Raw genomic sequence first — 15,992 nt, forward strand, 5'->3', positions numbered from 1 at the left:
TATGTTTAACCCATTAGGATGGAAGTTGATATGTGAGGGTCGATTTCGGTCTTTAGAGAGCATACATTTAGATATCTGAGTAAAGGAATCCATCCTTTGAAGTTAGAAGTTTCGGACACAAAGCTGAGGACATACACGGGTGAAGAAATAAGACTGAAAGGGTTATGTCAAGTCTTTGCGACGTATGGAGATCAATCTGAAAGGTTGCCCTTGATAGTGGTAGCTGGAGAGGGCCCCAGCTTAATAGGCCGCAACTGCTCGAAAAGATTAAATTGAAATGGGCCAAAATTTTTCAAATTACAACAAAAGGCTTATCGGGATTGTTGCAAAAGTATACTTCCGTTTTCCACAATGAGTTAGGAAGGATTCAAGGGCTACAGGCCAGGATCCATGTAGACCCAAACACAACCTCCAGATTTATAAGGGCCAGACCAGCCCCTTATGCTCTACGGGACAAAATTGAAACCGAACTGGACAGACTGGAAAAATTGGGTAACTTACAACCTGTGCAAATATTTTGAGTGGGCGGCACCAATCATACCTGAACTGAAGCCAGACCAAAGTGTGCGTTTCTGCGGTGACTATAAGCTGTCAGTAAGATGGCCAAACTTGATAGACACCCGATACCCAAGATTGGGGAATTGTATTCAAAGTTGGCAGGGGGCACCGCATATTTGAAATTAGACATGAGCCATGCCTACCAGCATGTAGAGTTGGAAAAGGACTCTAGGGAATTTGTCACCATTAATACACACTGAGGATGGTATCAATACACCCGTCTACCCTTTGGGGTCTCCTCAGCGTGTGCTATTTTCCAAAGAACGATGGAAAACTTGCTCCCAGGATTGCCCCATGTTATCGTTTACTTGGATGGCGTATTGGTCATGGGACTGACCGATGATGAACACTTAGTAAATCTAGAAGAGGTGCTCAAATGCTTCAAACAAGCGGGAGTACGTTTAAAATGAGAGAAGTGTCTGTTCCAAGTTAAGGAGGTCGTTTACCTGGGCCACAAGGTTGATGCCCAGGGCCTGCATCCTGTGGAAGAAAAAGTCCAGGCCATTTGTGAGGCACCTGCCCCGAGAAATACCACAGAGCTTAAGGCCTTCTTAGGCATGGTAAACTACTGCGGCCGATACCTCCCAAACCTCTTGACTGTGCTGGCCCCATTGTACGGTCTGCTTAAGAAGAACCCAGAAATGGAATTGGCAAGCCCCGCACCAGGATGCCTTCCTGAAAGTGAAGTGATTGTTAAGATCATCAGCTTTGTTGGTCCACTTTGACCCAAAAAAGGAATTAATTTTAACATGTGATGCGTCCCGTTATGGAATAGGGGCTGTCCTTTCACATCGATGGTGGATGGCTCTGAACGACCCATTGGTTATACATCTTGCACTCTCAATGTTGCATAGCGATGATATTCCCAAATTGAAGAACAGGGCCTATCAATTGTGTTCGGCGTCTGGAAGTTTCATCAATGTCTCCAAGGTCGCCTTTTCCATGTTATAACCGACCACAAATCCCTACTGGGATTATTTGGAGAAGATAAAGCGATACCCTCTATCGCATCGGCTCGCACCCAGAGATGGGCACTAACATTAGCCGCCTACAAATACACTTTTGTTCACTGCTTGGGAACTCAAATCGCACATGCTGACGCACTAAGCCACCTTCCCCTGCCAGCTAATAACAGGGAGGCTCCGATTCCCCAGGAACTGGTCTTAATGCTAAATTTTCTGGATTCCTCCCGTTCAGACCAGACAAACCCGTGAGTGGAGAAGCCGGGACCCACTGTTGTCTAACATCTGGGAGCAGGTCTTGATTTGTTGGTCAGGTGGATCTAAATTCGAGGAGATGGAGCCCTATTCTTAGCGCAAATATGAACTCTCCAACCAGGATGGAATATTACCCATGGGGAGCAAGGGTTATCGTGCCCGAGGGGGCGAAGGCCATTATTAGCCGAGCTACATAGCGCTCACCCGGGCAGTAGCAGAATGAAGATGCTTGCATGCAGCTATTTGTGGTGGCCAGGCATGGAATTGGATACAGAAGAGGTCAAAAACTGTCCTCAATGCTGGCAGGTGCAAAAGCTCCCCCCACTTAGCTCCATTACACCCATAGGAATAGCCGGGGCGGCCATGGCTGCGCCTCCACATTGATTACATGGGACCCCTCTTGGGCACAATGTTCCTTTTACTGATTGACTCCCATTCCAAATGGATGGACGTCTATGAAGTCCGGTTGCCCACATCGGCTGCCACCATAGACCGTTGCGGCAGAGTTTTGCAGTGCATGGGTTGCCGGAGGTCCTCGTGTCTGACAACTGGGCCACTTTTACCAGCTGGGACTACCTCAGGTTCACAACCGTTAACGGCATTACCTATATCAAAACTTCACCCTACCCACCCAGCATTGAACTGCGTGGCTGAGCGGGCAGTCCAAAGCTTTAAATCTGGGATGAAAAAGATGGAAGGGGATTCCATTGGCACGAGATTGTCCCGGCTCTTGTTTGCATACCGGACCGCGCCACTCACAATAACCGGCATAGCCCTGCAGAACTATTAATGAAGAGACGTCTCCGCACCCGCCTGACCATTATCTGGCTGAATTTAGAGGGGAGGGTGCAGAAAAGCCAAGAGGCGCAGAAGGCCAGGCACGAGGTCATGGTCGTGAAAGAACTTTCAAGGTGGGAGATGCGGCCCTCACGAAGAACTTTGGAGATGGGCCCAGTTGGCTGTTAGGCAAGGTGAGAACAGTAACTGGACCCCTCTCCTATAATATCGGTAAATGGCTGAATAATTAGGCGACACGTGGATCATCTCTGCAAAAAAAACACCAGCCCCACAAGAAGAAATGCAGTCTTCATCTACGCTTGAGCTGCATGCAGAGGACAGGTCACATGATTTGGAAGCACCGGTGGGGCGTGTGGGACACGAGGGCGTCAGGGAGACAAACCTGCCAATTTCCACTGAGGAGCCGAGTGGACAACTGTCCCCTGAAAGGCAGGTCTTGGAAAAACCAGCCAAGGTTGTTGAACCGAGGTACTCAACATGTCCGAGAAAGCCTCTTGAGAAACTTGACCTGTAAATAGTTATTATGTAAATAGGTAATGTGTTTTAAGCTTGTTAGCTGTGCTTTTAAGTCAAGGGGAAGGATGTGGTAAAGTGAGGTAGCCTGTCCCTTTAAGAGAGTGCAAGTGTACTGATCATGTGACAGCGGTGATGAAACACTACAGCATGGGCAACTGGGAACTGTAAGTCTAGTTCTAGAGGTTTCTGAGTGAGCATGTATGGTCCGGTTCTCTGCCCTATGTCTCAATAAACCATCACTATTTATTCTTACATCAGTCTCTCCATATTATTGATTGCAAGCAGCAATTGATGAGAACATAGGAAGGTGTGCAGTTAGAGTTCAGTTGGTCAATGAACTTATTTACCCAAGGCATAAAACCAAGGTTCTCCACTGTAACAGTAATATTGACAAATGCCTTTGGACCTAACAAAAGCAAGTATTCAACTTCATTTTTAATCCCCTTCCCCAGAAGGTTTGAGTACTTTTGGATTTTCTCGTTCTCAATCTTAGAGACCTGCACATATGCTTCAATTTGTTCCTGATTTTTAGACAGAAGACCTGCTGAGGTTGGCCTGAGCCATGTAAGTAGCCTGGTGGAAGAAAGCAAGTGCACCATGCATGTCAACTGGGATAAGATATAAAATACCATACATTTTCAAAAAGTTGCAGTGGCTCTGGAATAGTATAAAGAAAGGTTTGGCAATAGGCATTGCACAATTCACCTGTATAACTGCATCATAAAAAGTGAATAACACAACATTCTGAATGTTAATGGTGCTTTATCACCAGAAATGTAAATGTTTTTATTGATCTGAGAAAAAATAAAACCTAAGAAATTAACAGTGAAGATGTTTATTTTGCCCTTTGCATTTGTGCCGCGAACACTTCACATTAAATTTTCAGCTTATCTGCAGGGTGACAAAGACTGAACAGTACACAGAAGCCAATGTTTTACAGACAAAAAATGTACTCAATGTGTGAAACATCCTGAAAACATCATACTCCACATACCTAGGATTTACATAACTGCCAACATTGTTTATTCACATCTGGTCATAGTTTAAGCTGTGCTTAGAGGACAAGCTTTGAAGTATTGAGGCATCACAAACAGATTACAACATAGGATTTATGGCAGAACTTCACAAATATTGTGCTGATGCAACACAGCAATCACCATAACTATATGCATACAAAAAACAGCAAATAGTCATTTAAAAAGTGCTCAATAAAGTCAAAACATTCAATTAATGAAATCAATGATTTTTACCAATCCAAACAAGCTGCTGTTCACGTTAACAATCAAGCCCATAGGAAACTGATTTCCAACATAACATTTGGAATTTGCTATTTATTTGGTTTGAAAAGTAAACAGTGAAAAAAAGATTTGTCTAATACAATTTTCTCATAATACAGCACTATTAACATTTTAATTAAATGTAGGTTAAAATCAGATGGTGATTTATCCCATATTTTCAAATGCATATGAAGTTTGGAATTGCATGCAAAACCATTGGAAGTCGAACAAAAATCAAATGAAAGCACTCAGATTGTCTAATCTGATCATAATTACAGGAAAATAAAATCATAAGTGAGAAATATTTTTAAACAAATATAACTGTACCACAACTATCGAACAACAATCACTTTAAAATTTGGTTTGGTGAAAATAAAATTTCCGCAGAAACCCCCAAAAAACAGCAGCTGATTTGTCTGGTATTGCTGGCATCTTATTTAACTACATTTAAATGTCTTGTCATTAAATTAATAAAAAGACAAGATTTCCATTCACAATTTAACTTCCACTCCTTAATGACAATTAATTACAACATTATTCAGATTGGTCCACTGCATGGATTTTCCATATGTGCTGCACATTTCTATTTAGCCAATTTGAAATAGTGAATTTAGAAAGTTTCAAAAAGATAAAGTTAGCCAAATGAGCATTCTTAATAAACATAACATGCATGTGCATTTTATACAGCTGGATTTGATGCCTATATTATCTGCTGCCTATATTATCCATCATTAAGTCAATTACTAAAGCATACACAAATTGTCTTAACTACTGAACAATATTACAATTTTGATAAATTCATGTGTAACTGAGGTAACAATAACATTTTCAGCTGGTACCTTTCTGAGAATAGGGCCTAGAGCAGGAAAGAAGCCACATCTCTACTTTTGCATGATTTCAGATATTTCATCCTGCATAGGTAGTAGCAAAAATGTGCAGACTTGATTTAAAAAAAAACATTATTTCCTTCAATGCTGCAGTGCAAAAATACTAAAAAAAAATTAGAAATCTAGTCACTATTTTCCATGCTTTATGGATGTCTAATTTTAACATCAATTTCTCAATGTCAAGACTAACCAACAGCAAAACAAAACAGTGACCAATGGTGTATACAGAGTATTGTTCAAGTCAAGAAATCTCATCCATAACCAGAGTACGGAAATCAGAGACCAATCCCAGTAGCTCACACTTGTGTACTTTCAGCAGCTGTGTGGAGTTGACTGGACTGGAAGCAGGGCTCAAGCCAGTCCTCTTGGTCAGGAAAGATGTGTGGAATTGAGAAACTCCATGAATGTGAAAAGGGCGGAGGAAGAAAACTGCCAATAAGTGTCATTGTTCAGGTAGGCATGAAAAAGCTCTTTTTTGCAGTGAGTTCAAAATCATTGTAAGAAAAACAACAATACATCCCCAATATTTACACTCCAAATTACTGAAGTGAAATATTAGTAATATTTCTAAGTATGCCTCAAACATGGTCAGCTGAGTTGGGTTGTTGCTAGGTTTTTCTATGGATATTGGAAATGGGCCCACTGATGCTTTAGGCCAACTGATTTATGATAAAATCATTGTGCTATTTTGCTGCTAGATTACTGTATGCATATTTATGCAGTCAACAGGAACAGACCCTGTAACAGTTGGGTAGATTCTGAAAACCAGCAATCTAAATAAATTTCCTAGGTGTTAAAAAAAAGGTCATAAAATCATCCAGGTTTCCTGTGCATGGAGACAGCTCTGACTAACTTAAAACCAATTTGCTCCATCTGTTGTTCAATGCGATTGGCTCAGACAAGTGATTAAATTCAGAAATTACACATACATTTTTTTCACAAGTTTTGGAATGCTGGTGAAGAAAAATGACAAACTTCACTAAAAATAGTTCGAGTTAACAGGAATGTGATACAGAGAAAACCTAGCTCAGTTGTGTTAATACAGGCCATTTTTTTCTGCACATATTCCTATTTCTAAAAGAAAAACAAAAGCCATGCATAGTTTTGTTCATAACTGTACTTTCACTGTTGTGAATATTAATGATCACTCCTCCATCAATTTGGACCTCTTGCCAGGTATAAACATTATAGTCTTTGCCTCCTCAAACAAGTGTTAAACTTTTAAATGCATTCTTGTACTACATGATGCTCATACCCTTACACATTATACACACTAAAGGACTATATCATATCACAGTGAACTTCAGTTCAACTAGCCCTAATATTATTCAACTTATTCAGAGAAATTGTTCCACTTGAACACTATTCTGAAGTATAATATAATCAATGGAAACTTAATGCCCTCCAGGCGAGTTTTGTTCTTTGAATTATATGCTTCATTATCTGCTTCCTTGAGATTTTCCAAACAGTAAGTGGCTAATAAACACAGAGGTCTGGAAATTTCATTTCGTAGACTGGGATGGAATGGTACTGAACGTGGCCAGCTGCAACACTCATGGATCCTGATGGGCTTGGAGGTGGCCTGCTGGAGAAAAATCCAAGTCAGAATATTGAGTTTTTATCACAACTTGCAAAACAATCATTTTCTTAATGTTTAGAAGACAATGATTAATCTAACATTTGTCAAACAATTCATAAATGTTAACAAACTTCCATTTAAGCTTATATAATGAGTTAAACTTTAAGAGGAGAGAATAATTATTTTCCACAACAATTAGTCTTACTCGAAGATTATGCGCTATGCTCTTTGAGCTATTTTACATAGAAAGTAGATTTAGATATTTTATATTATTGTATATTTGTACTCTGCCAATAAACTCATGTTTCTGTTCTGAATGCTTTGTAAGATCACAGTAAATACATGGGGAAATTCAGTCTATCATAACCATCTAGAAGAGTTTATTCCCCTGAAACATGCAACTTTATTTTAAAATAATTGCACACATTTTTGCCTTTCCATACCCTACAAAACAATCCATTGCAGGTGTCGGTCACTGAGAAGAACCTCTTTGCTGACAGCAGTTCAAAATTTGTCTTTCATTGATAAATTCTGATTGGATTTGTTGAGTACTGAGTCTATTTATTATGTATAGATCCTGTTCAACTTCATCCTTACTAAGTTTTACAACTTTTAAGAGTTCACTTTTCTTCCCTCTTCAAATCTGCATTATCTTAGACTGGTGAAATTCAGTAAAGTGTATGTTCCATCTACAACTGGTTTGGTTTGGTTCATTTATCTGCCTTGACTCTGCCAACACCAGACTGCCCTATATTGGACTTGCACAGGGGCTCAAGGGATCAGGGGCAAAGAAGACAAACAAGGCCACTAGGAGGATGGTTTTATCATGAATATTATAATGAGAAAAAAAAGGGTTCCTTGTCGAAGCTCTTTTAATCCTAAATGTAATGGATCAATAGATAGAAATTGGTGCACAATATTTGTACTTTTTATTTAACATAGGTACTGACATAACTAAAGAAAGCACTAAATAACTAAAGAAAGAAATCACTATCAAAATGGAATACTGAAATATCTAACATTGACCATAAATGCTGCTTATTTCAAAAATAACTTCCTTGCAAATATTCACCACATGAATGGATATAACATTAAAAAAGGATGACAAAAAGTCACTTAGCTCAATGAAGCTTGTCCTGCTAGTACACAACTCATCCAGTCTAACAGCCAATTGCATCTGGAATGCATCCGATTCTACAACATTATCTGATAGAATCTTTTCATAGATTTAAAAAAACCTTTACCTTACCTACTTGTAGGTAATACATCGAGTTGTTCCCTTAACCTTATTTCTATAGATTAAGCTTCTTTAATCTTCTTTAATTCTTCCTCAATTATCCTCTTTGCATATGGGATCTGCACCTTCTCAAAACATCAATATCTTTTCTGAAGCATGAGTAAATAGTTCTGTCAGTCTGACCTGACGACTACATTATAAAAGCTTAGCATAACCTCTGCTGCCTTGTAGTCTACTATTTTCATTATGTAGCTCAACTTTCTATTTGCCTTTTGAAGTTTTGTGCACATGGTCCGGACACTGATTAGAAATGATAAATTATTTACTTTTTGTCTTTTTGGGAAGAAGCTAACGTGGCTCTCCAACTTAAACCTCCTCCTGGGTCTATTCTGGCTGATTCCTATTAGACTACTGCACTATAGGTACTCCTCTAATCTATTTAGAATGATTAAATTAGTTATATATAACAATTCTGAAATTGAAATATCTCAAATGCTTCCCAAAAATGAAATGCATTGACTTATGTGGGCAAATGTTATAGCAATTCTGTGTCAAATGATCAGATTTATTGATCGCATTGATTTACACACTAATGTTAGGAGATAAGGTCCAATCCACCTTTAAGTATTGTTAAACTCTCATTCACACGATGGCATTTTCACATTACTTTTCTGCAGCTTCAGCCAAGCTTGTATGTTCTTGATGTTGGGTTTGAACCCAAAGCTGTTTGACCCAGAGGCAAGAGTGCTGCAAACTGTGCTATGTGATTACCATTGTTTGTGGTATGCTGATGATCTTGATACAATGCTGAGTGATTGTGTTCAACAGCATTTGCTATGGCTACCTGCGATTACCTTTCAGCCCAAATATTTTTACTTTTTTTTTACTATTTTCCATAACATCCCGTCCAATTTCCTTTTCGGGCTTTAATCAGAATAATTTTCCTCCTTACTTCCACTTTAATGGCTTTATTTATTCATTTTCATAATTACTTGTTGATCATACTTTCTCATTTAACATCTTATTATAGATTTAAAAGTCTTCCATCTTACCCTCAACCAAACAATTTAATATATTTTGTTTAGGCCCTCATACCATTCTGGTTCTCTCTGGCACTGATTCCCAGATTATTTCAATTTTGATTTTATAATGGTCATTTGAACTAGAGGTTCCTCCACTTTAAACAAAAAAGAACTATGAATATGGTTCTGATTATTTGCAACTGGTTTTAATGTAAGATCTCCAATTATGTCAAAAGATACAGTCATTTCCTGGTATGTGGGATGGGTAGGTTGACTTAGGAAGGTTCAAAATCTGTCTTTTGGGGAAGTCTACTCAGAGTTAGAGCACTGAAATTTCCTCTGTTGGGAATCAGGCATAAGCAAAGCCATTGGTTTCAGGACTCTGCCTATCCAACTACTGATTAAGTATCCCCCAAACAGTCTGGGGTTTTACATGGTGGTTAGAACTCAGGGGTGTGTGATGATGAAGTTGCTCTGCAAAGTTGCTCTGGGCTGTCTGCAGGGGGTTGGGGGGAACGCTGGGCATTTCACTCAGAGTGCCAGGTCCTTTGATCATAGGGCTGAGCTGCCCTTGTACAGCTTAACTCCTCCCTGTCCACCTCGTAAGCCTGTGGGTTCAGCTGTTCAAACCCAGGGACTGTGGTTAGGTTGATTGACAGGAGATTGGGATGTTCTACTGGGCCTTTGGCCTCTTTAGGGAATCCAGCTTGAGCATTAGCACAACTGGAGTGCTCCAGTGTCTGTTGCTAGGTGCTTTAGGTTGGCACAGTAACAGGCAGGCAATCTACTCCGGAACTTGGATCAGCCTTTCTGGGTCTGGACGATAGGAAAGTGGCTTTATGGAAGGGACCTCTCCTGCATCCATACTAGGTAGGACTACAGTGCTGAAGCGTGGTGGTTGTTACAGATCATTTTAAATGCAGCAGGAAACCCTGTCAGGTTGCCCCGAGATTCTGCATCAAGGTGGATGAGTATGGGATACAATCTGGTTGGGATCCCCCTGGTGGTCAGCAAGCTGTGTCTTTTGGAACACTGTTGCCCTCTGGTGGACAGTCAGCTCTCGCTGTATCTCCTGGCTTTGGCTTTGGAGGGGGTGCTCTCCTAACCTGTTCCATATCCCCTGGAAATACCACTGCTCCAAGGAGGAAATTGATCCCTGCTAATGGTAGTTCAGGGACAATGCCTACAGGGACAGGGCCTGAAACAGGTCATACGAAGTGGACCTTATGGAGGGGTGCAAACATAGATCCTTCTCCTACTCTACTGATCAGGGCTTTGGCCTTCAGGGAGGACCGGGCGGTGGGGGGGAAAGGTGGCAGGTTTAGGTGTCGCTCCAAATTAAGGACTGAGTGGCCCATGTCCTGGAGCAGTACAACGGACTTGTTCACATTTTGCGATGGGTATGGGGACACTGTTCCTGAAAGGACAAAACTCCGGAAGCTCTCTGGTAATTTGTCCGGCTTAGGCACACAGTGCCATGCCCTCCAAGGGGTAAGCTTCAGTAGTGAGCGTCTCTGCCTGCTCTGCTGCACTACCCGATGGAGCGTCCTTCAGGGGGACTACTTGTATGGAGCCCTATTAGATCTACAGCTTCCCTCGCAACCTCCAGCACTCGGGTCCAGAATGGCATATTTTATTGCAATGGGAACACACCGGTCTCCTGGGTTCTCACTTTGGGCTGCAGGAGGCTTCTTGCATCTTCCTTTGTGTTTTCTTTCTTGGGTAGGGGACCTTTCCTATCTGGATCTCCCTGCTTATCTTTCCAGTGCTCAAGGGAATGGTTTGGAAAGGGTCCAAGTTTCTAGCCTATGGGTGAGATCATGGCTGTCTGCTGTAATGGCAACATCCATGGCTGAGGATTCTCTGCTCCTCTAAGTGCATCCGCAGGTTGGAGGGTAAGAAATTTTTGAACTCCCCCAACACTACCAACTCATGCAACGCCTCACTGGTGCATGGGATTCTTAGGGATCTTACCCGTCGGTCAGCATTTACCCAACGTTGCTTCAGCCGTTTGAACTCGATGTGGTTGTGTGGGCTTCTTACTTGCGTTCTGGAATTGCTGGCGATATACCTCCGGGACTAACTCATAGGCACTTAGGATGGCAGCCTTGGTCTGCTCATAATTCATGGACACATCAAGAGTCAGCATGGAGTACACCTCTTAGGCTATCCCTGACAGCTCATCTTGAATTAAAAATGTCCAAATCTTCAATGGTCATTTCAGCTGCCCTGCTGCTTTCTCAAGCAGCAAAAATAACTCATCACTCTCTTTGAATTTGGGAATGAATCTAGAATAAGTGAGGACCTAAGAGAGTGGTTCAGAATTAGAGTGATAGGGGACGCGAACGGATAGAGAGATTTTCCCTTGCAGCTTCCAGCTGTCTGGCGCCTCTCCCTTTGAGCTGCTAGCTCCATTTCCAATTTTTGGAGCTGGAATTCTTCTCTCTCCCTTTCTTTTGCTTGTTCCCGCTCCTTAAATTCTAGCTATATTCTGAGCTTTCCCAGCTTGACTTGGGCTAGGGGAGGGGATTCAGAGTCATGGTTGAGCTCTACATCTAACTGCTGTATTGGTAACGTGAGATCAAAGCATTCTACCAACAACTGGATCAGTTCACTTTGCTTCACTTTACTGGGCAATTTTAAATGTACCTCCCTAGCTACAGCTTTCAGTTGCTCCGTGCTAAGGGCCATTAAGGTTTCACCATTCAAATTTCCTGGTTTGATCCACGTCTAGACATCAAAAGTTGCTATTTTCTTAGTGTTAGGGAAAAGGAATTTGCTATGGTAAGTTACTTACTTTTAAAATTTGTTCCAGCCACTGGGTTTCCCCCTTTTGGTTTCCAATTGGCTCTATCAGATTTGGCTAGTCTTAACTTGGACTCTAGTCAAATTCAAATGGGTGACTTTGGATTTGAGTCCCCATTTGTTAGAGACAGGATGGTGGTTAATTTAAACAGCCCTGATTTCTCCTCCCGCCACTCGTCCATAAACAGAAAGGTGTTTTTGATCTACTTCCGCCCTTTATAAAAGAGGTGGCGTATTTCCCAACCCCATGGTTTTGGTGTGATCCAATTTCTACTAATAACCCCACAGCAAACTTATGGTAGGATGATGTCAGAGGGTTAGTTTATTTGTACACGCTCACATATGGGAGGAGGGTAGCAACAATGCCTCCTTTTCACTCAGAGTAAAAGAGGGATAGAGAAAGAAAGATTTACAGGGCAAAGGCCACAGAGAAAAGAATTATTGTTCTACATGTGTCCAAAGTCCAGATTCAAAGTCCAATGAGGCATCCCTTTATGGAGGTTTCGCAGGCTGAAACCCGATGCTGTATAACTCACTTTTCCAGTAGAGCTGACTTCACATTTGGAAAGAGGCACACAGATCTGAATTAGTCTTGTAGGCGATGGTACAGAAATTCCAGTGGAAACAGTGCAGATAGGGCCAGGTATTCAATCTGGGCAGAGCCCCTTTTCTGTGCTGCTGTTTGTAGATGGTAAGGTGGCATACTGAGCTTTCAGTATAGCAAGGCAATACAACGGGTTCCACTAGCTAGAAGTTTATGTCACATGACTCCCAACTCTCCACTCTAGCTTTGACAAAGGGCGTGTATCCCTTTGTCTGGGTCCTGAGATTGTTAAAGGTTCAAATCAGTAAGACTTGAAAGGAAGGTTGCAGGGTCCTTGGTCCTAGCAGAGGAATAGGCTCTGGTTGGCCAGGTCTGGCTTATGAAATGCAGGTGGTCTTTGTATGGTTCTCTTTGAATTCGGTCTCTGCAGCTTACAGGGGTTGTTAGTGTCTCTTCAGAGATAACGAGGCACAAGGTTCTGCGATACTGCCATGGTAGCTCTTTTTGTTCATGTTTAGACAGACATAGTTTCAGCCATTTTAAAAGGTCATTGTCCAGTTGTAAAAATTTTAGAAATTAGCCATGAGGATATATATACATAATGAAATATCCAGTGTGAGGTCTTGGTCCCCTAACATTAACTTATTGTATGAAATTATAATCTTGTTTTACCATCCCTGCAGGTCTGTAACAGGCCCTAATTGCTAACCCAGACCTTTATCTGCTGTGTCAGTTTGTTTCACTTGTTGCTTTTCTTGAAAAAACAATTTTAATCACTAATTTTCAATTTATCCTGAACATATACTATTAGTATTACCTTCGTGAACAATCTATATTGCTCCATATTGAACTCACATTCAATCTTTTCGGGTAAACCATAAATCTGGCAATTCTGAAGACACCATAATTCTTGGTCAAACTCATAAGGTCAAAGAGAAACATTCATTTATTATAGAAGATATAACCAGAGGTTGCAATGGAACTTTTATCCAAAAATAACTGGAATAAGAGAATTCATTGTAGACCTGACCTCAATCCTTCTATACTTGGCTAGGGCCCAAATAGCATTTTGTTTCTGCCTAGATGTCAATTGCAGGCTCCAATTCATCCTGCACAAGCTGTCAAACTCTACCTTCATCATGCACTGAGTACTCATAATTCTAATTCTAAGTCACTCTCGCAGTGCAACTTCCAGATCATTCAGAATTACCAGAACGTTTTACAGTAGCAAAAAATTTGCTAAAAGCATACGTATTGAACTTGTCTAATACTGTATGCAAATTTCACAAAATACCGTACAAACCTTATTCACGACAAATAAATTATATAGCTATAGGAATTGAGAGAACAATATCAAAGTTAGATGTTACCAGAATGAGCAGCATGAAAATTATGAGGATGGATAAAGGCTTTTTAAATCATTCATGGGATTTGGGAGTCACTGGCAAGGCTAGCATTTATTGCTCAACCCAAATTTCCCTTGAAAAGGTGGTGATGAGCTGCTGCCTTGAACCGCTGCACCCACAGTGCTGTTAGGAAGGCAGAAAGACATTGCTTTCAAGTTGGGCTGGGAGACAAATGCAGTTCAATGCAACAAAAAGTAATGTAATATGGGAGCGATGCTTCCGCTCCAATGCCAGTAAGGACCTAGTCATCCGGTGTGAGGCACTTTCTGTGTTGCTGTACATGGCGGAGGTCTGGCCCATTCCTCACTCCTGCACAGTGGCAATTACCCAAGCCATCCTATATTATATCTGGAGGTCGAAAATGGACTGTGTTCACAGGGACATGATGTACAAACCTCTAGATAAAGGGGGAAAAAAATGTACCCAACATTGCCCTCATCCTGATGGCTACCTTTGTGCACGGTTGCATCAAGCTGTGCATAGACCCTCGATGCGCAAATGCCAAGTGTCACCATGTGCTGAGGTTCTACCTGTCCCTGGTGCTGCTAAGGATGGGTCTGGCCATGTTGCCGTGGAACGATCAAAATAATTGAACTATGCTGTACCACCTATCCTTCGTGGAAAAGTTTAAGCAGAAAAACATCTTTGACCACAAATCCATCAGGCAGTGGTCTGCACGTAACATCCTAGAGACCATGCGGGAAAAGCAGATGGTAGATCTGTGACAGATCATTTCCTGAGCAGACTGTCTCTTCACCAGAACTTTCAAATAAGTGCCAAGACGTAGCTTGGCTAGTGGTGAGAAAGGCCCTCTCTGTCAGATCCTTCCTACACACCTGGAGTCTCATCTTCTCTGCATGTTGCCCTCAAGTTGGCTATGTTGGGGAAGAGACTGATGTTCACCGCCTTATGGAATGTGCCTTTGCAAAGAAGGTCTGGAGAGAGATGCAGTGATTTTTGTCATCCTGAGCAGTTCTGTGACACAGGACTCTGTACTCTGTGGGTTGTTCCTAGGGAGCATGCCAAGATAAACATCAGCTGCAGCTGGAGGATCATCAACTCGTGAAAGACGCTCTTTGGTCTGCCTGAAACTTGTTGGTCTTCCAGTGCAAAGATTTGTCTGCGACTGGGTTTTGTAGGCATTCTAAGGTCCAGGACTATGTGCTGAGGGATGCACTAAAACTTGGGGCAGCTGCTGCAGAGGCGCAATGGGGAAAGGTTGCTGTCTAAGGCCTTTCAGCCACAGTGAACCAAAGGGCTAGAAATTGTATAGAACCCCTCGGGCTATATGAATCACATTGAATGTATAAAGTAAATATTACATTGTATTGAAACACCTCAGAGTACAACATGATCTATGTAGAAAATTTGAATATCATTGCATTTTCTGTAATGACCATTTTGAAATGTTTTGTAATGTTCTTTTAAATATTTTATGAATAATGTATACTTGTGCAAAAAAAGTAACGTAATATATTTTGGAACTAAAAGGAAGTAGACGAAATGCACCTTAAGATTTAGATGCAGTAGAGTTGCAGAGACCTGATATTCTGATAAAGAGCAATCAATCCAAAATGTTAACTGTTTCTTTCTCCACAGATGCTGCCAGAGCTGCCGAGTATTTCCACCATTAATACATTGAATCACATTTACAGTCCTAGATGGTAAGCCAATGGATGTGGAATCTATCACAATGCCAAGTGACACTTAAAGCTCATGATGCTCATTAAATATTTGGTTCGATTCATGGCGAGGCGCGCATAAATTACACAAGTTATTTACCATTACTGCATCATTTATGACTTAGGTTCAGTGGAAAATAACTTGAGGATTTTATATAAACTTGGTGAAAATATTTTGAAGTTACTAAGCCAAGCTCATTTCTTTTATAGAGGTGCAAAGCAGAAACATTGATTTCAAAACATAGTCCACGTTTGATGCTGGACAAATAATTATGAGATGAAAACAAAAAATGCTGGACATACTCTGAGTCTGTCAGCATCTGTGGAGAGAAAAACAGAATTAATGGGCCTGAACTTCCTTGGAGTGGTAATCAGTGTCGGATTATCACTCCGTGCCCAATTACTTATGTTAATTTTTTTCTCAGTCTGTCTCGCCAAACCTTCTGACTCAGGCCGGCTGAGGT

General features: G+C 41.2%; 1 protein-coding gene across 4 annotated transcripts in view; it reads right to left on the reverse strand.

Moving 5' to 3' along the window:
- Nucleotides 1-3,908: 3,908 nt before the first annotated feature.
- Nucleotides 3,909-15,992, reverse strand: part of efr3a (EFR3 homolog A (S. cerevisiae)) — a 264,071-nt gene continuing 251,987 nt past the window's right edge. For 3 of the 4 annotated variants that reach the window (XM_078540592.1, XM_078540593.1, XM_078540590.1), the window contains one exon: nt 3,909-6,838. In XM_078540592.1, the coding sequence (XP_078396718.1) occupies nt 6,730-6,838 (109 nt within the window). In that variant the 3' untranslated portion in view covers nt 3,909-6,729. The remainder of the gene's footprint in view (nt 6,839-15,992) is intronic. The other variant, XM_078540591.1, reaches the window with a different exon arrangement.

The sequence above is a fragment of the Cetorhinus maximus genome, chromosome 4 (genome assembly GCF_964194155.1).
Source record: "Cetorhinus maximus chromosome 4, sCetMax3.hap1.1, whole genome shotgun sequence".
Taxonomy (NCBI): Eukaryota; Metazoa; Chordata; class Chondrichthyes; order Lamniformes; family Cetorhinidae; genus Cetorhinus; species Cetorhinus maximus.